The sequence below is a fragment of the Strix aluco genome, chromosome 26, assembly GCF_031877795.1.
Source record: "Strix aluco isolate bStrAlu1 chromosome 26, bStrAlu1.hap1, whole genome shotgun sequence".
NCBI lineage: Eukaryota > Metazoa > Chordata > Aves > Strigiformes > Strigidae > Strix > Strix aluco.
Genome location: NC_133956.1, coordinates 417,824 through 436,741, shown reverse-complemented (window position 1 = coordinate 436,741; position 18,918 = coordinate 417,824). Strand labels below are relative to the sequence as shown.

Sequence of the window (18,918 nt, the reverse complement as noted above, 5' to 3'; positions counted from 1 at the left end):
TACTATTTAAACTTTGGGCTTAAAAGTGAGCATGCTGAGCTGGAAGAAGGCACTGGAGTAGTGCAGCACCAGGAGCTACGCACCAGTTCAAACTGTGTTAGTTCTTAAGAATAGAAAAAGCCATGTTTTCCTTAAATGAGGGCAGTGGAATTCCAAGGTGAGGTCAAAAGCCTGGCAACAGTCAGCAGTTTAGGCTAGTACGTGGGATCACAATGCTGACAAAAGTAGTCCTTGCACTTTAAGTTCAGCAAGAAAAAAAAGTGGATCCTGTTCTTTCTTCACATTCTTCACATCCTAAGCAATATCCAGGAATACTGCCATCAGATGTGGACCTCAGGAGAGGAATTTTTGTCTTCAACCATGCTGAAGTTAGGCCTTTCAGATAGACATTTTATATTATTATTCAATTGCTTTTGTTTCATTAGAAGAGCCTTAAAAACCAGACAGTTTTCAGCAGCAGTACTGACTTAGTATACACGCTGTTTTAGTGGAAAATGGCATGAACCACAGCCACACAGAACTACAACAGAAATTACCCAACCTCTGATACACTGACGTGAGGGAAATCCTGTGGGCTTGGATCATTCAAGAAATAAGGTTGCTTTACAGTTACAGGAACAACACATGTCCAGAATGGGCTCTAAACTGGTAAAACACAGTCTGAAAATCAACTGCTAATTGTTTTTACAATTTGCATTTTATATTAAAAAAACCTCCCAAAGACCTCAGGAGGCAGAGCTCAGCCTGGAAAGGGCTTTTATGGTTACACTGTAAACCCACAGAAAGCAGGGATCTAGAACGGAAACAGTTCATTACAACTAAAATACTAATCCTGGGTTCTGCCTGAAACAGCTGGAATTATTTCTCCAGTTAAGCAAATTCCTGTTACTGAAACCCACTCTGATATTTAAAGAAATTTGGGAAGATGTTGAGTAGTCACTCTTCTTCCCAGACAACAAGATCAGAACCATATTAAATGATGAATTTCTATGTGAACACTCAAAATTTGGGTAAGCAAATTCAAAGTATCAAGGTCATATTTACGTTCCAGGGTAATAATTAAATATTTAATACCTTGTGGTTCCAATATTCTAGGTTTTTCTAGGCACCAAAATATTTAGTCATGTAAAAACCATCTGTAGCAGCTGGAAGACATTCATTTGGCCTGCTAAGATTCATTAGTTTAAAAATACATAAATGAAGTGTTCATTTTATTTCCAAAAAGCTAACACTGCTGCTCTCAGCTCTAGTAGGGTGCTTGGTGAATAATGCTTATGCAATGTTCTTAGCAGGAGGTATCAGATGCCTCAATTTCACAAATGCATACAAATACTGTGAACTAAAACAAGTCTTGTATTTAGGTTAATGCTCTTCTGCACTAACCCAAGTCATTATTCACAGCAGTATGAAAACCAGCTTGCAAAGACTAAAAATAGGGATTGAACTATTTCTCCTATGCTCCTAAATCCCCAGTGCCGAAATCTACTTTTAAAAATCACAGATGAAAAGAAATTTCTCTTTAGAACTGGGATTCAGATACCTGTGTTAAAGAATTACAAAACATAAGCTTCCCTGCATGCCTTTTCTCTCCAAGAAGTTCCTGCACAATCATAATACAGTTTCTAAAACATCAAGTAAACAAGAGGCATAGCTGAGATTGTAAAAACAGAGTCGAATTTGGCTTAGTATCCACAGGGATCACTCTCTGGCCAATAGTTTGCAAAGGGTTATTTATTTGCCAGCTTTTTTTTTGTTTGCTGGAAGATACTGAGGTTTTAACAAGGTTTGTGCAGAGTATGCAACAGTATTCAGCATTTGCTCAGCTAATGAGTTAAATCATTGCAGCTCTCCAATGACTTGAAGATTATGGGTGTAGGAAAAGGGAATGCTCAGCGAGGGGAACTTTCAGCAGTCACCACCAAACTGCGGTTAAAACAGACACCAATGACTCTATTCAGCTCCCAAACCTCAGACAGTTTCCATTTTCTCAATAACAAAGCATTTTTGTGGAATGAGGTAACAGCCTCCATCTGCCAGGTCTAACCCTCCACTAAGATTTCTCAAGAGCGTGGCTGAACCAGGGCCGGCCAGCTGAGCCGGAGGCGGCTGCAAAAGGCAGGAGTCCCTGACGCCTGGGAGACAAAGGGACAAAGCTGCAATGGGACAGACGTGGAGAGGAGCCTCTGTGGGACCATCGCACAGATTCTCCTGGGAGTTTGTATCAAAAGTAGCCTCAAGTGAGCTCCAAATGGTGCACGGCTGGAGAGTGCAAAAGGCCAAGGAAAGAACAAGACTTTTCACTAAGGATGGACGGGGACAGGCAGGAGGGAGCAGAAGACAAAGGGGTGCCACAGGTTCAGTGTTCAGCAATCCGTCATAAAAGCGTCAGGAGCACAGAGTGGTGTGGTTTAGAAGGGAGCAGGGGCCTGTGAGTGCAGGGGAACACCCTGCTCCCAGAGGACAGCACAGCCCGCGCGTGCACGCCGGGATACACCCTTCCACCCCGGAAACGCTGTGAGCAAGCCAGAGCAGTGACAGCCTCAGAACAGAGGTTGGGAGGGGGGTTGGTTTGTTCCTGCCCTGGTTTTGTATTTGGCAGCCTGTATCTTGGCCTCTCAATTCCAGGGATGCTGGGCACCTACCCATTCTCATAATTTCTGGCAAAGCCAGCTCACTTCCTCTGAAAAGCAGGTTCAGGTGAAGGTTCTGCCTCGTGCTGGGACCCCCACACCCGCCTCTTGCCTCCCTCTGCAAGCAGCCACTTGTCAGCCAGCTCCCTGCAATTCCGACTCTCAGCTCCAGGTTCAACACATCTCAACTGCCTGTCCTACCAAAGCGGAGCAGAAGAGACCACTACAACTCCAGGCTCACTCACGCAAATAAAGGTAAAAACCTTGCAACAGCACGGAGAGATGAGGCCAGCTGGAAGGAGCTTGGAGGAAAAGGTGGCTACACAGCACATAACAGCAGGAAAGGATCTTCACAGTGTAGGCAAGTCTTCTGATCTATTTTTTGTCCCTGCATATATAAATCTTTAAAAAGCAATGCAGGAAATTCTCTGGGACACTGCAGCAGCTGGTACAAATGGACGACCTGTGACCCAGGCAGGTCAGAACGTACAGGATGCAACTGAGCTACTACTTTGGTAAATATTGCTGCCAAGAGCAGTTATTCATACCACTTGGAGCCCTCGTTCCGCCTGTGTGGCAGAAGACATTTGAATATAAATTTTAAGAATCACAATTCAGAGGGATTAGGAAACATTTCTAATAAACCCATTCTGATTGCATTATTTTAGTCTGGTGCATCAGGTTTTATACTCACAAGGACAAAAACAAAGATTCCCAAGTAGAAGTTGCCCCAAAGTAATTTTGCACAAATTTAATTTAAATTTGCAACCTCCAAATCTGTGATACTGCTGCAGTACAAAGGAAGAATCAATGAGGCTAGAAATGTAAGTGTAGATAGTCTCATTTAACGTCCATCAGAGCATCAGCTTTACACACTTCTACTATTCTGCCCCAAAACTTTGTAGCTAAAGACTCAACAAAAGCAAATACATTTAATCCCGGTGCTATTTTGTGCACTCATATATAGTCATATGCACTAACAAGCAACAAACTCATAAAAATGCTCAGAGCAACTGGAACTCAACTCACCTGTAACCCAAATTGAGCAATGTGCTAATTAGGAGAGAAATGTCACTTCTGAAGACACCAATTCTGTAACCGTCAGTCTTTATTTCTGAGGATCAGACACAGCCTCCCAGACACGCGCTGATGCGAACCAAGGAGGAGCTTTTGAACATCAGAAGATACGGGGTATACTCCCACCACGGCTGCTAATTCCTGAGTGGCCTTGCACAACTTCCTTCCCACCTCTACCTCTAGTTCTCTCATCTAAAGCAAAGGCAATTTTTCAGCTGGGTTTCTGAAGGCCTTTGCATTCCTGTAGCACTTTCTCTTGACGTTTTTAAAATGTTAATATTGACTTACTCTCTAGTTTAATACCATGTACCTAGCTGGATACCTGGAGAATGCAGCTGGCAAGTGGCAGACCTTCTTTCTCAGCCAGGACAAAACATTTCCCAAGCCAGTTTTCTTCCTATGAAGACTGCTGCTATCAAATCTCAAAAATCCACACTGCTAATACTAGCCCCTGTGCAAGGTCAGCCAAAGAGGACTTCCATCAGAGATGAGCTCTGCTAGAGAAGGCTCCCTGGAGATTATAAGAATAGTACAGTCAAGACCAGATGGCAACAATGTGCAGAGCACATTTCCAGCAAACACAGTGACTGGGCAGAGGACTGCTCAAACTAAAGTCCACCCTGATTTCTGCCATCTGCTAGCTAAATGCTGAAGTCTAGGCTGAGGCCTTCGGGAAAGGTCAGGACAGTCTTACAGGCTCTCAAGACACTGCTTTTGTTCTCACTATTTGCTTCTCAATTCCTTTGTTAAAAGATACTAATCTCTCTGTAAGGCAGTTATTTGGAGCCAAGAGTTTAGATATTATTGCAAAACATATGCTTAAAAGAGACTGGAAATGATGTTGGCAGTGTTACAGAGGGGAGCGAAGCGCAGCTTTGGGTCAAAACAAAAAAAAAAAAAAATCTAAGCTAGTAAGCAATTCCCATGTGATAGTTTAGGAGAGCCAGCAAAAGCTTCTTCTAGAAAGAAAACAATACTGTGAGAACGAAGCTAGCAAGAGCTGGCTCTTGGAAAAATAAAATGGCCAGTAATGAGCCAGAGCATTGCCAACAGCACATATCCAAGAGAATCTTTCTGGGAAACCGACCCAAGTCATTACGCTGGAAAGCCCTGAGGGACTAGAGACCTTGAGGCTAAAAGCTGGCAAATTGCTTCATCAGTTAAGGTTGGTCCCAATGTTTTCTACTGCGTAAGAATAATTTGTTTTAGCCTACAGGTCTCTACAGAGCAACGGGTAAGTTCAGGCTGCTTCCTCTGGGAAGGGAAGCAGAGTGCTCGGCAAAGCCCTGCCCAACGGGACGTTGTTCGGAGGTTTCCCACCATCGCTGACATCCCTTCGGCCCAACAGCCGGCCCAGCACACTCCGGCTGTTGGCTTTGCTTCACTCCCCGAGCACCCCTTGCGCTCCTGGGTGCTGCCGCGGGGCCCCAGGCACCGCCTGCCCATTACCTGGTGGGAAAATCATCCCAGTGATTTCGGCCAGTGCTCCGCCAGCGAGCAGTTGCCACAAAAATGTGATGACTCTGCCTCCACAAAAGCATCTTCTGGAGACTCATTCACCCAAAATGAATGCAGTTAGAACAATTATTCTGATGTATCTTGTTTTCCAGAGGGATAAGGAGGACACCTTGCTCTATCTCTCTGTTTCAGAGAGATTAGTTTATACACCAGGAAACAGGTACACTGATGCAGAGTGATAAAGGCAAGGCTTTTGTCTGCAGCCTCCTCTTTCATTTCCAGTCCAGCTACTCAGTTACAGGAGCGTACAGAGAGCACAGAAGGCAATGAACGTGATCTCTAACTGCTTCTGTGCTGGCAGAGAAAAATCCTGCACTGGCAGCAGATGTCAAGGTGCTGTCAAATGACTTTCCTCCTCTTCCAACTCCCTTTCTGATTCATGTTGCCATCTTCCTTGCAATTGACCTAAATAACATGTTCGGGCAGCACTGGAAGTATTTCCGCCTCATACTCCAACAGCAGCAAGATCTCTGCATCTGGAAAGGGCATTTCTCAGGAAAGTCACACCACGGGTGGCTTAGGAGCATCCTTCCCGAGAAAGGAAGAGAAGCGCCCTGTCTTGTCTCATTTCATCAGTAAGACTTCCGGGCTGCAGGAGAACAAAGGTTGCCCAGGAGCAGAGAAAACACATGCTACACTTGTGCCCAAGCCCCAGCAAATCTGAACAGTGTGGGCAGAGTATTCAGTTACCTCATTTCCAGGTGTGCTGTCAGCATGAGCCATGACTGGCTTGGGATGAAAGAGGAAAAACTGTTCCTAGATCTGGACTTGTCTGCATCATTTATGGTAATTATTGCCCAGCAGCCTTTAAACTTTTAATGTCATATCACACTCTCAGCCCTCAGTTTCTCTATAACCTTTTATCACCGCTTGCCATCCTGCTACAGAAGAGGCTGGAGGACAGAGTGCAAGACCACGCCATCCTACCAGAGCCACAGGCCTGCCAACCCCACAAGAGGAAAGCAAAGAGAGCCACTGCAAAAGGACTTCGGCAGGTCAGCCATCCTCAGACACACAGCGGTTACGTATGCTAGCAGCATACAAGCACTTAAACCAGTTGTAAATCCAAACAATTCTAGTACCTCTCCTGCTATTCGCTTCAGCAGCTTTTATACCATAACACAGTATCCAACAGCACTGCGTCACAGGAATACAGGGACAACCCAACCCCTACCGCTCCACAGTGTCTTCACACACAGAAAGATTTTTGATCCCCTCCCAATTTCATTCTTTCCTTTACCATAAGTTTAGGCACTCCTGACAGCCATGTAGATACCTCACCTCTTTACAACCCCCTGCAGACTACAGATCTCAATGTTATCTCACAACAACGACCTTCATTCACAGGCTGTGTACTGAGTAAATGAAAAAGTAAAAAGTCAATTGAAAACGCATTTATTGCCAACAAGGAAATGGACCGTGGGGAAATACAGGAAGATATTCCGAGGCTGCATGGACTGCCACGGCACCTCCAGCTCTCAAGTGAGGAAGGGCCAAGCCTGGGGTTTCCGCACTATACCTTGCAAGGCAGGCGCGAGATCCCCCGCAGCCTGACAGACCCCTTCCTTATTCAAAGGATACACATAAACACAGCTCCCCTAGCACAGTAGAAAGGAAGTTATACTGCACCACCTCTTTTTCAGGTTATTGAGCTTCAAAACTAAAGCAGAAAAGATGGAAGCAAAACTCACACATCTTTGTGCTACAGCATGCCTGTTGAATCCACAACAGCTAGTCTGTATGTTATCTCGACATTTTTTACTAGCTCATGTTTACTTTGGCTGCACATCCAAGCAGTCATTTAAACAGGGTGAGAGAGGAAAATCTTGGACTCTCAACAATGGCCAAGCAGTTTAATCTGCCACTGGGGACAATGACTTGACTCCTATTGGCGTTTAGTACTGGCAGGGTCAAGTGTAACATGTGCTGAAGGAAGCACTAGGGAAGCAGATCCGCGGCCGTTCCAACAACACCGAGCATTTCCTTGAGCTATTCAGAGGTCCCTTTGCCCCTCCTGTGTAGGGAAAACAGCTCCAGCTGTCCAGTCACCTGCACCGGCTTCTCCACTCGCTGGATTTATGACATTGGAGGCTGCTAACAGCTCCAGGTTAGGCACAGCACATTCCTCTGGCTTACAGCTCAGATGTTCAAAACTAAGTTAGGAAGCAGTTTAAGATTATGTCCTTGGCATCAGCCACCAGGTTGGTGCTGAAAGATGATTTATATTCCTGAACAGAACTGGCACTGGGCAAGTTGGCATAAACATAAACTTTTGTCCAGCAATGACACCGATCAGAAACGTCTGGAGTTAATATTTATCCATGGTGCTGATTTAAGAATTATTTTTTTTGTATTTGAAAGGTTTGAAATACTTTACATAAAAGACCTCTGCAACTTGCAAGCCTAGGACAGCCTACGGTAATATATGCAGAGGCAAATAAAAAATGACATGAGTTAACAGTCAGATGACCACAGGCCAAATAAAGCCAAAGTGAACAAGACACTAAGAACAAGAACATAAATTTCAGGATTTTTATTCCATTGCTATTTGGATTCTGTGTTAAAACATTTCTAAATAACTCTTGATTTTAGCCCTAATGGACATGTCTTTCTGATTCCTCCCAGAGTAATATTATCCTCTCAGTGGGCTCCTGTTCAGTAAGGGCAGAATCATTTGTTAAAACTGTTCTCCATTTAGCAAATACCAACAGACACAAAGTGAGTCACTCAGCAGAGGCAATTCTGCTAGGATGAAATACAGGAAGGTGGAAGCCATGTGGCATTCATCAATTTCCCCTTTCCTTTCACAATCAGACCCTTGATATTTTCTTCAACAGGAAAACTGACACTCCCCCTCCCTGTAAACTGCTGACAATTGTATTTTACACCTGGCAAAACCAGTGCAAAACGGAAGGAAGAGAAGGAACTTTTCTCAGCAACTACATCTCCACAGAATGGAGCATTTTTCCTTCCAACTGTAGCTAAAGACCCACTGCTTCTGAATGGACAAAGTCTAGTAACGAGATAGCAGCCTCACGGGAAGTGCCACCTCCTCCCTGTCGAATGAGCAGAGCGGAGAACGCTGTGGCAGCTTCCCGGGGAGCAGAGCTGTTGTCTGGCTGTGGGGCCCAAGCCCAGCAAAGCATGTGCAACTGAACCCCTTCTCTTGCAGACTCTCAGCCCTCACACCTGAATGCCCTGTCCTTTAAAGGTGATCCTAAACTCCTGGTAGTCATCTGAAGACTAAATAATACTGGTAAAGTTTCTCTGTCCCCTAACAACCAGTCTTTTCCCTTTCCTAGATGCAGCTGTTATCTATTGTCATAGCTGTCCTTTTTTTTTTTTTTTTTTTAAAAATAGAGTGAAATGCTTACATTTGTTTTCATGACATCACCAGGCAAAACATTGTCAAGTTCTCTCTGAATTTTTCCAGTTTGGCCATCAAAATTGCACCTATTTCAGCAGAAATAGTCAAAGTCCCCTAAGGAATGAGGTGTAGCAGCTTGCACTCTGGAGTCAAACACTGAACAGAACCACAAAGGTCATTCACACCACCTCTTGCTGGAGCAAGGTGGGTGCTCCATGGTGGGCACAAGCAGTCCAAGAACAGTGGGTGTTGACCAGGGATACTGAACACTGAAGGAGAAACAGTTTCCTTACTGAGCAATTACAAGAAATAATGAAGCTGTTTGTCCAATTAAGAAGTTTGGCTTTTCTTCAGACCAGCCAGCCAGTCCCCAGTTTTCCACAAACAGCTTTGTCTGTGGAAACTTTCTCACACAAAAGGTGAGGCAGAGGCGAAAAGGTTTACACTCCTGCCTCACTCCCGAGGCTACTGCTGCACTGAGGGCTCTTCCAGCATGACCTCATGCAAGCCAAGGACAGGAAAATCCCACGGACACGAACAAGGGCCCCCGAGGGCCACCAGGAAAATCCTGTGTATCACTGCTGTGATTACCATAAAAGTCCTTTTCCAGGGAGAGGGGGGTGGGGATCACTTGAGCACTAAGAGTGATCGATTTGTTCAATTTTCCTGCTGGCATTTCAAAAAACAGCAGGCCATGCAACAGCATCAGCTCAGCTGCAATTAAGAGCACAGTAGAAAGCATCCTACCTGCTAGAGCAAAGAAGTCCTGGCTGTCAACAGAACCAAGCGCTTCCAGAGTTGGTGCACTGGGAATTTCAGTAACCTGCCCGCAGAGAAGCTTTTCCTGGCTCCGTCAGTTAAGGGTTCACCTCCGTCTTAAAGCTGCTAGGTCCAAAACCCGAAAGAGCATCACTGAGCTCACACCCCTCAGAAATCTGTTGCCCAGTGAACGCTGCCTACAGCCACACAAGGCTGGTACTCCACAGAAAAAAACACACGTGTCATCAGGGCAACCACAATGCCACGGGCCAGGAAAGAGGCTCCTGCCTTTCTTCCCCACGATGATCCCGGAAAGCTGAGCCCCCCAGCTGCCACCGTGTCCTCGGACAGCACGGCTGTGTCAGAGCCGGCTCTAAACCGAAGTGCAGTGTAAACAGGAAGCAGAGCTGACAGCAGACGTGCTGCAGATGGCTGCAAATCCTGCAGAGGCAACGGCAGTGACCCACCGTCCTCCCAGAGACCAAGGAGCCAGCCTGGTGTCCAGCACGCCAGTCCCTGCTCAGCAGGCAGGCAAGACGCGCAGATTTTCCCTAGGAGGCACCTCAAAGACACCCAACAGGGAGATCCAGTGAGACCCTGGAGCTGTTCACAGAGCTTCCTGCTCCGGAATTCTGGATGCTTCCAACCACCACCCTGCCTTTGGTGTGTCCCCACCACTCCCTATGTGCAGGTTTAAGGAGTTGTCATTCCAAAACATACTTTTTGCTGTAGAGCATCCACTATAATTAGTGCCCACAACTAACTATATTGCCGATATTTTTGTCTCCTGTGCTATGCCACCAGTCTTAAAACTATACAAAATTACAGACCCAGCTGGGTAAGAATTAAACTAACGCTCACAACTCTGTGCCTCTAAGGAAGTGGCCAGCAAGAGAACCATATGGTGTCCATCCTAGGAAAAGGAAAGAAAATGGCACAAAAATAAGACAGGAGAGATGTCAGACTTCCCCCTTCCTGCTGATGGCCTGCCTGTCAGGAAGTTAAACCACATTTTGACAAAGCAAATGAGGGAAATGAGGCAGCTTCAACACCTTTGTGAACACCAGAGAAATATTACTCATGCCAAAGGCAAACATTTAAATATGAAAAGACTCCTAAGGAAATGTCCAAGAAAACACTTCTCAAAAATTAACAGTAAAGGAACATTTGACAATCACACATTCGTAGTCGCTAGAAGAGCCACAGATTTCTAATACTCAGTAGGAGTCAGAAAAGTAAAATAAATCTCCCCGCACCCTTCCCTCACTGTTCACTAGTGGCCTGGGCTGCTGCCAGGACGCTGCGTCCATTAGACTGCGGGCCTGGTCCAGGGCAGCCTCTCCTGCGCCCCTGCGATAGGCTTTCCACTTTGGAAAGATTTCCTTTATGATTTTCAAAACTGGAAAACAGTGAACATATTAAACCTAAGTATAGAGAGCTCAGCACCAAAGCCTGCACTGTGAAGGTAAGTTACCACCATCACATGCCATCCGAAGAGCTTTGAGTCAGTGGAAAGTCATTCCTACTAACACGCCTCACCCAGGCGAACTATAAACCATATCCAGCATTTCCACCAGTTCTCATGAAAGAGTCAAAGCGATGAATGTAACCACAAAATACCGACAAAACTGGAAACCAAAAAAGAAAACGTTACCTGTAAGAAAGCATAGCAATCTGAAACAAAACTGTGTTCAGTAAAAAAAAAACCCAACATTTTGAAAAGATGCTGAGCTATTTTTCAATAGCAAGATTCAAAGTGTGACTTTTGAGTCTTTGTTTAACACACACACAAGACAGCAAGGCCTTGAGGAGTCTTTTCCCGCACCTACCCTGGGATTCAGTGGAAGCAGCAACGCTACGTTTGAGCATTTGGTTTAAGTTTACTTCCGAGTTTGTTGGCTGGGTGAAGTTTCAGAGCTTTCTTAATAAAATAGAGCTTAAGCGCTGCAACTTTACAGTCTGGGAAAGAGACACGGCCGACTTTTTTTTTTTTTTTCCTCTCTTTCTTTTACAAAACGGTGCAGGCTGTGCTTCCTAGAACAAACCGGAGCGAAGCTCTCCGAGCGAGCCACATCCCCGGTAACGACACAGTAAACCCAGCCGGAGTGCCGTGGGGGTGCCCCGTCCCCGGTACCGCCCGACCCCGGCCGCGCAGGCACCGTCCAGCTCCCCCCGCTCCCCCCCGCGCCCCGGGGGAGCCCCGCCGACCCGCCCCGACCTGCCCGGGGCTGCGGGGGCCGAAGCGGGCGGCAGCGGCGGCTCCCGCCGCCCGTCCCGGCCCGTCCCGACCCACCTGATCGCCGTCCCGGGGCCCGGCCCCGCTCGCTGCTCGCCCGGCGGTGGGCAGGCTCGGCGCGGCTCTGCTCCCCAGCCCCGCGGCGCGGAGCCCGGCCCGGGGCGGGGCCGGCGGGCTGGGCCGCCCGGTGCCCGCCCCGCACAACCACTCGCTCCGAGAGCCCGGAGCGGGTCACGCCGCCGCCGCCGGCGGGTGCGAGCGGGACGCGCCCGCCAGCCCGGGCGTCCCCGACCCCCGCGGGATGCTCCTCCGCGAGGACCCCCCCTCCCGCGGCCGCCGGCTCGGCGCTAACCCCTCCGCCTCCCCCTTCGCTTCCGAATGGCCACCCCGGAGCCCGGCGACCGCCGAGCCCGCCCGCCCCGGGCCGCGCGTCCCCGCGGCACAGCCCAGGCGGGCCCCGGGGGAACCGGCCGGCTGCGGGCTCCTCTCCGCCAGCGGGCGGCGGGGGAACACGAGGCGGCCCCGCGGCTCGGCCCCGGCTGCGGCCCGGCCCCTGCTGCAGCCCGGCGGCTCCCCCTCCTGGGGGCGCCGGCTCTTCCCCCGCGCAGCCGCGACGACCCCGCGGCCGAAACACGCGTGGAGCTGGGGCGGGGGCCTGGCCGCGTCCCGCACCCGTCAGCGAGGCCGCGGCTGAGCCCGGCCCACGCGGCCCCGGCGGCGGCGGGGCCCTGTCAGGGCTCGGGGCACCGGCAGCCCCGGCCCGAGTCCCCCGAGCGGGTTCGGGCAGGGCCGCAGGCCCCCGCGCTCCGGCCGGGCCCTCGGGGCCGCCCCGGGGGAAGCCAGGCCGGGCCGCTCCAGCCCCCCGCCCGCGGCGACGGGGCCCGGCCGAGCGGAGCCGTTCGGGCCGCCCGGGGCCGCCGTCGCCATGGAGACGGCGCCATCTCCCGGCGAGCCTCGCGCGCGACCTCTGACCCCGAGACCCGCCACTTCCGGCCCGTGCGCGGCGCGTGGCCTGTCACAGCGCGGCGGAGGCACCGGGCGGGGCGGGGGGCGGCGAGGGGGGGGGCACCGGCAGCTCGGGCTAGGCGAGCGGAGGCTGCCGCCATGTCGTCCGCCTTCAGGAAAGCTGCCAAGTCGGGGCAGCGCCCGCACCGCGAGCGGGCACAGGTCAGTGCGCTGGGCCGGGCCGGGCCCCGCCGCCGGTGGCCGGTGGCGGCGGCCGCCCATGCTGTTCTCTGCCTTCCCTCCTAGCCCGCCCGCCGGCAGAAGCTGGGCCTGCTGGAGAAGAAGAAGGACTACAAGCTCCGCGCCAAGTGAGTCGGGGGGCCCCGGGCTGGGTCGGGGGGCGGCGGAGGAGCCGGGAACTGCTGCGCCCGAGCCCCCAGGGACGGCTGGAACGTGCCCGGGCGGTTCAGGATCGCTGCGGCTGAGTCGGGGGGAGAGGGAACGCGAGGGCGAAGGCACCGCAAAATCGTTATCGTTGTGATTAATACGAATCTTACAAGTGTCCATTTCCATCTTTAACGGCCGATTCCGTAGAAGATTTGGGAGGCCCAAGCAGCTCGGGGAGCTTTGCAGAACGGGTGAACGTGTTTCCATCACTCCTCTAACATTTCCGTGGGACGCTGTTCATTTCCAGCTTTGTTAAGGAATAACCTGTAAAGCTGGAGACATTTGTTGATGTTCATCTCTACGTGTGGAGCCTTCTCGGCTGTCTCAAAGCTCTGAGCATCACTTTGAAGGACTCAGCATCTCATCAGGGAGTGTGAATGTGGAGAAACCGCTGAACAACTCTCTGGTTTGTTTTTTTAATTTTTTTTCCCCAGTGACTATCACAAGAAACAGAATGCCCTCAGAGCACTTCAGAAGAAAGCTCTGGAGAAGAATCCTGATGAGTTCTACTTTAAAATGATACGTGCAGAGCTCCAGGTGAGAATCTAAATTGCCTTCAAGCAGGGTTACACTCTGTGCTCTAAGTAACATCATTTTTTTTCCTACCATTTTGTTTTTAATTTATGAATTAGTAAATAAATTAGCAGATTTGGTTTGGTGCCTGCAGAAGGCTTTGAAGAAAATGAGGGGCAAAGGACAAGAAGGTTCTTTTGCTTTTATTATTAGGACCCATGGAACACTACAGCTGGAACAGCATCTGTCTAAGTGCTGTGTTTGTCTGGTTTCAGGATGGAGTCCATAAAATAAAGCAGCCAAAGGATGAAGTGACCCCGGAGCAGGTGAAATTGATGAGGACACAGGATATTAAATATGTGGAAATGAAAAGAGTGGCAGAAGGCAAGGTAATGCTTCACTTCTTTAGTGTTTCCAGTTTGCTCAGAATGGTTCTTTTTATTGTGGGTTTTTTTGTTGTTGTTGGCTATTGTGCTTATGTTTAGTAACTATTATTTAGTTACACAAATCTGATTTGTGTAATACTGGAAATGATAGATGTAAGTGCCGGTGGAGCTCTGTATGTAGAACCTAAAGGTATGCTGAATAATGATACTATACTATGCATTATTATAAACCATGGCAATTTCTTATGTAAATTTGAGACATTAAACCTGTGCTCTTGCATCTCGTGTTTATAAAGAATTGAGGATTATTGTTACTGAAGTGGGTTGTTTGAATATGGCTGGCAGGCAATCAACAGAAATATGACCCACTTCTGAAAATGTTTTGTGCTCTGATGTTGATCCACACAGCATCACTGCAGATAAAAAATTAAAGTCAGCTTTGAATTTTCCTTCATACTTTTGCTAGTGGTTTCATGGTAATCATTCCTACTTTGTCTGCCATACAGATAACTTACTGGTTTGAATATTGATTTGTACATATTTGCTTGGGTAATACTGGAAATTACTATTAACCTCTACTCGAAAAGGTTATGAAGACATGACATAAATATAGACTAGATATATTTTCAAAGATTAAAAAGGAAGGAAGAGTTCAGATGCCTGAGAAGCTCTTGAGAAACAGGAATTCACCTCGGGGAGACATTATTTACCTTGTTCCGGATGTTTGGCACAACAGATTAACTTTTCTACCTGCAGAAAATCGAGAGGCTGAAGTCGGAGCTCCATCTGCTGGACGCTGCCGGGAAGAATCCCAGCAAGCACGTGTTCTTTTTTGATAGCAAAAAAGAAGGTAAGATTTAAATAGGTTTTATCAGAAAACTTGTTCTGTGATGTTTTATTGATGGCCGTTTAATATAGTATCGTGCTTTCTTTATGCTGTTATCATTAAAAAACCCTCTTTTTTTCAGGAATAATAGCTGAGGTGCTCTAGAAATCTCTTGATTACTAGGTAGGACCTCAGTTCTGCAGGAGCTGTGTTGCTGGGGCTTCCATCGCTGACTCTGCTTAAGCTTCACATTTGGAAGGTTTGCTGAGTGTTAGTCCAAGAAGTCCCTGTGAGTTTATTCCTAAATTTCTTTTTATCTACAGTTCAGGAGTTTGATATTGTGACTCACCTGGATACTGTTCCAGAGCTCGTAGATAGAGTGTACAACCGACCCACCATCGCAACACTGCAGAAAGAGACGCTGAAAGGAGCTACTGACCCCGCCCACTTAAAGGTAGTTTGTAGTGCCGCTATTTGTATTACAGTTTTCTTAATTTTTTACATCTTATATAATAAGTACTCAAGAGGATTCGTTGGACTGTTGTGGAGGAGAAGAGAGTTTTTCTGTTGTCTTAACATCTTTGTTGGTGACTCAAGGCTGTAGTGGATGTCTGTTAATCATCCAGTGCCTAGAGCCTACAGTCAGATCTTCTCCTGGACCGACATAGAGAACTTCACAGAATCACAGAATCATCTAGGTTGGAAAAGACCTTGAAGATCATCCAGTCCAACCATTGACCTAACGCTGACAGTTCCCAACTACAGCATATCCCTAAGCGCTAAGTCAACTTTACTCTTAAACACCTCCAGGGATGGGGACTCCACCACCTCCCTGGGCAGCCCATTCCAACACCTAACAACCCGTTCTGTAAAGAAATGCTTCCTTTAGCTTGTTCACTTGTGTCGTGGTCCACGGTGGAGAACGAATCAGGAGTTGTGACCTGTGGGCCTGAAAGGAAGGGAATGGATCTGATTAGGCAGTTTCCTTGGCAAAATTGATATATTTTCCTCTGTTACACAACATACACCTATGGGACTATCTTTTCATTAGATTGTTGCAGTTTTAAGTGTGATTTTTTTGCAGCATCCACTGTTAAGTCTCCCTTTACACCTCCCCAAAAACCCTTGCACCCCCTGAATAGAGATGTGAAGAAGTTTATTCCAACATAGATGTGTCTGTTGTTGGGTTTCCGATCTCATGGTATTTTTCAGTTAGGTTCTGAGCCTGAAGTGGCTTGAGATTCAGGATTTGTCTCCCCAGTTTTCTTAAAGACATTTAAGCTATAGTCTCACTTCCTAATTTCAAGCGTTTCATGATCCTTCAGGATGAATTGCTTATGCAATCAACTTCAATTCTGATATTTTAATATCACAGCACTTCTGTCCTAGAAGTAGCTACACTCAGTTTTAACACTGTAAATACAGCTTAATTATTTTAGATATATTAGACAGTCCTGTGAGCTTGAGTTGGTATGTATAAGGTAAAAATAAAGTTGTCTAAAACTGCCAATTGGTAAATTTGTAACCTGTTTTTTTTCTGAATCAGATGTCAGATAACAAACACCCTGTGGTCCCTTTCTTCTTGCCAGCTTTCTCAGTTTGGCTTGTCAGTAAAGCAGTTGGACAAACCATAGACTGACAAGTTTTCTCCTCTAAATGTCTTGAGTCATATTTTAAGCATGTTGGGATCTGTTCTCCTTAATTTAATTACTTAAATCACACCTGCAGTAATACCATTTTTGTGCTGGGAAAGCCATCCACTCTTAGTAGATAAACGTGATGAAACAAGTTGCATTTTGGGAGGCCTCTGTGCAATTTCTAAGCACTTCAGGAACTTGTCTGTTTTTGTTGTTTGTTTTTTTTTTTTCCCCCCCTCCTCTGGATAAACTGTGGTTTTGTTAGGGAATTAAATGTTCTCTTGCACTCAACTCTGAAATCCAGAGGACTTAGAAAAATAAAATTCCATCCACCAAACTAGAAGTAGTTTGGGTTTTTTATGTTTGGATTTAGGAAATTAAATCAAGAACAAAGGATTAAGTCCTAACTAGAAAATCTCTAGTATGAGAATCAAGATGTTAAAATGGTTCTCTGGAATCCAGCCACAGAATAGAAGCAGCATTCTTTAATATGATTATGATTTAAAAATGTAAAAGATGTTTGTGAGGTCCAAGTGCCTCAGAATATATTAGTTACAGACCATAGTGTCTTATTCTTCTCTGTCTTAAAACAGCTTCTTTTTTTTTTCTCCAGAAATTAGCCCAGCAAAGGAAGAATCAGTATGACCTCCTGAAGCAGCGCATTGAAAGAGAAAAGGCCATGTTTGTTGTTGCACAGAAAATCCAGACACGTAAAGATCTGTTGGTGAGGGATTTAGTTCTGGTTCTTTCAATTCGTTTTGCTTAGGTCTAGTCTTGTATGTATGTGTTTCTTAGCCCTGATCTTATACTGACACTTCCAGATAAGTCCTGAACATAAGTAATCCTCTTTTAGTATGGAAAAACCGAGGAGATGAAGCATTCCAGTTGTGCCATGGCTAGTAAATTTTATCTGCTAGTCCAAGTCTTAACATGTCAGCAAGGACAAAGACTCAGCTTTGAAATGGTGCTCACAAGTCTTTTCTAAAATACTGTTGCCATCTCTCAAGTACTAAATTAATACTTTCAAGTAGCAGAGGCAAGGACCCATTTCTGTAGGTTACAAGGAGACCTTAAAAATCCCAGTGATCAAAAAATTGTCTGAGTGGGACTCACCCTTCACTGGTGCTTGTGAACAAACCAGGTTGTGCCTGACAGCCTAAAGGTGGAAAGAGCGGATGGAAATACAATTCCCACCTAAACAGTGGAAGTGACCATTGCTCACTAATGCCTTGTCAGTCCCAGACAGGGACTTTCTTATTTATATGAGGACGTTTTGGGGTTTTTTCTTACATGCCAGCAAATATTTTTTTCTTGTTCTTTTTTCCAGGACAAAACTCATAAAGTAAAGGTGAAGAAGGAGACAACAGATGGTCCAGCTATTTACAAATTCAAATTTCAGCGGAAACGTTAGCCGTGCTGTTAAATAATTGTTACAGTCTTTGATTAGAAGGAAAGAGGATTCTCCTCATGAAGAAGGACTGATACACCGTGTCTGTTTTTCACTGCAGCCTAGCACTTTGTTAAAACAAATTACTGTGGGCCTGCGGTAGCCATAAATATATTGTATCTAATGAATTGATTAATAAATCAGAGAGTTTGTTCTCTTGGTATTTACAGTGGGAAGCCACAAGAGGTGCCTGAACATCCTAGTAATACACACCATAAACAATCCTTGAAAAGTCAAGGTCAAGTCAGAGACTGGGAGATGGGTCGCACACAGCACGTGGATGGAGAAGGTGCTGTGGGATTGTTACGCTCAGCGCTGGCCGGTGACCGTGACACGTCCAAAACCGTAAGAGATTTCAGGGCAGCTTTTTTAGCTATCTTTTCAAGCAAGTTAAAGTTGAAATATTGTCTTAATATATCACTCCCCACCACCGCCCCCCCATCCCTCTTTAATTTTCCCGTTGTGCTTTACCTGCACGCAGTATTTCACTTTAAAACAAGAGATGGATTGCGAAGGGCGCGTTGCTGAGTTCAGGCACCGTATTAGCCCAAGCCTATTCTGGAATGGTGCTGGAAGCGGGGAATTGTTTCTTCCACTGTACAAAAAGGAAGAAAACTTCACCTTTATGAATAATTTCCATAGCTGAGAAGCTGTCTGTGCTTATTCTGTCTTCTCCCACACAATGGGGTAGTGCCTGTGCCACGCTGAATTCCCAGTGTCGCCTACCAAGTCCCAACAGAGGCGATGCTGGAAATCCCGTCTGGGGAGAGACGCTACAGGAGCCAAGGGCGGGACACAAGTTTGTCCTCTCTGTTTATATTGTGCTTGTGGCAACGTTGGTAGCTGGAAGGGGGAGAACAATGAAGGCGCATCCTTGAGTGTCCTGGAGCAGTTCGGGCAAGTCAAGGGAGCCTGGGCGTCAACATTCCTCCTCTTATCTCCCTGGTGCAGGGCCAAGAGCAGCACATGCCCCTGCAGGATGGGGGAAAAAAAAGACGCTCTTCCCACTTTGGGAGTTTTCCAGGCTTCGCTGAGATAGACCACGACTTCTTACGTGCTCAAATGCAGCTTCAGATGTTTCTGCCCCTGCAGGGAGCCCGAGCTGACGCCCGCGGGGTGAATTTCCTGGG

General features: G+C 47.1%; 2 protein-coding genes across 5 annotated transcripts in view; one reads left to right on the top strand and one right to left on the bottom strand.

Moving 5' to 3' along the window:
* Positions 1-11,804, bottom strand: part of FHL3 (four and a half LIM domains 3) — a 29,763-nt gene extending 17,959 nt beyond the window's left edge. The window contains exon 1 of one of the 4 annotated variants that reach the window (XM_074807313.1): positions 11,645-11,804. Coding sequence is in view for 1 of the 4 variants with exons in the window: in XM_074807314.1 (XP_074663415.1) it covers positions 11,181-11,220 (40 nt within the window). In the remaining 3 variants the exon portion in view is untranslated. Of the gene's footprint in view, positions 1-9,339; positions 9,706-11,180; positions 11,517-11,644 lie in introns of those variants that run through there. The other 3 variants (XM_074807312.1, XM_074807314.1, XM_074807318.1) reach the window with 3 other exon arrangements.
* Positions 11,805-12,621: 817 nt separating this feature from the next.
* Positions 12,622-17,957, top strand: UTP11 (UTP11 small subunit processome component). The gene is made up of 8 exons (XM_074807310.1): positions 12,622-12,754; positions 12,839-12,900; positions 13,414-13,516; positions 13,768-13,881; positions 14,635-14,728; positions 15,028-15,158; positions 16,955-17,065; positions 17,669-17,957. The coding sequence occupies exons 1-8, from the start codon at positions 12,692-12,694 to the stop codon at positions 17,750-17,752; spliced, it is 762 nt and encodes a 253-aa protein (XP_074663411.1). The 5' UTR covers positions 12,622-12,691; the 3' UTR covers positions 17,753-17,957.
* Positions 17,958-18,918: the final 961 nt, after the last annotated feature.

Bases quoted from the DNA above. Each gene is read 5' to 3' on its own strand.
- UTP11 (XM_074807310.1), top strand. From the start codon at position 12,692: ATGTCGTCCGCCTTCAGGAAAGCTGCCAAGTCGGGGCAGCGCCCGCAC. The intron at 13,517-13,767 runs GTGAGAATCTAA...GTCTGGTTTCAG, and splicing joins TGATACGTGCAGAGCTCCAG to GATGGAGTCCATAAAATAAA. The intron at 14,729-15,027 runs GTAAGATTTAAA...TTTTATCTACAG, and splicing joins TTTTGATAGCAAAAAAGAAG to TTCAGGAGTTTGATATTGTG.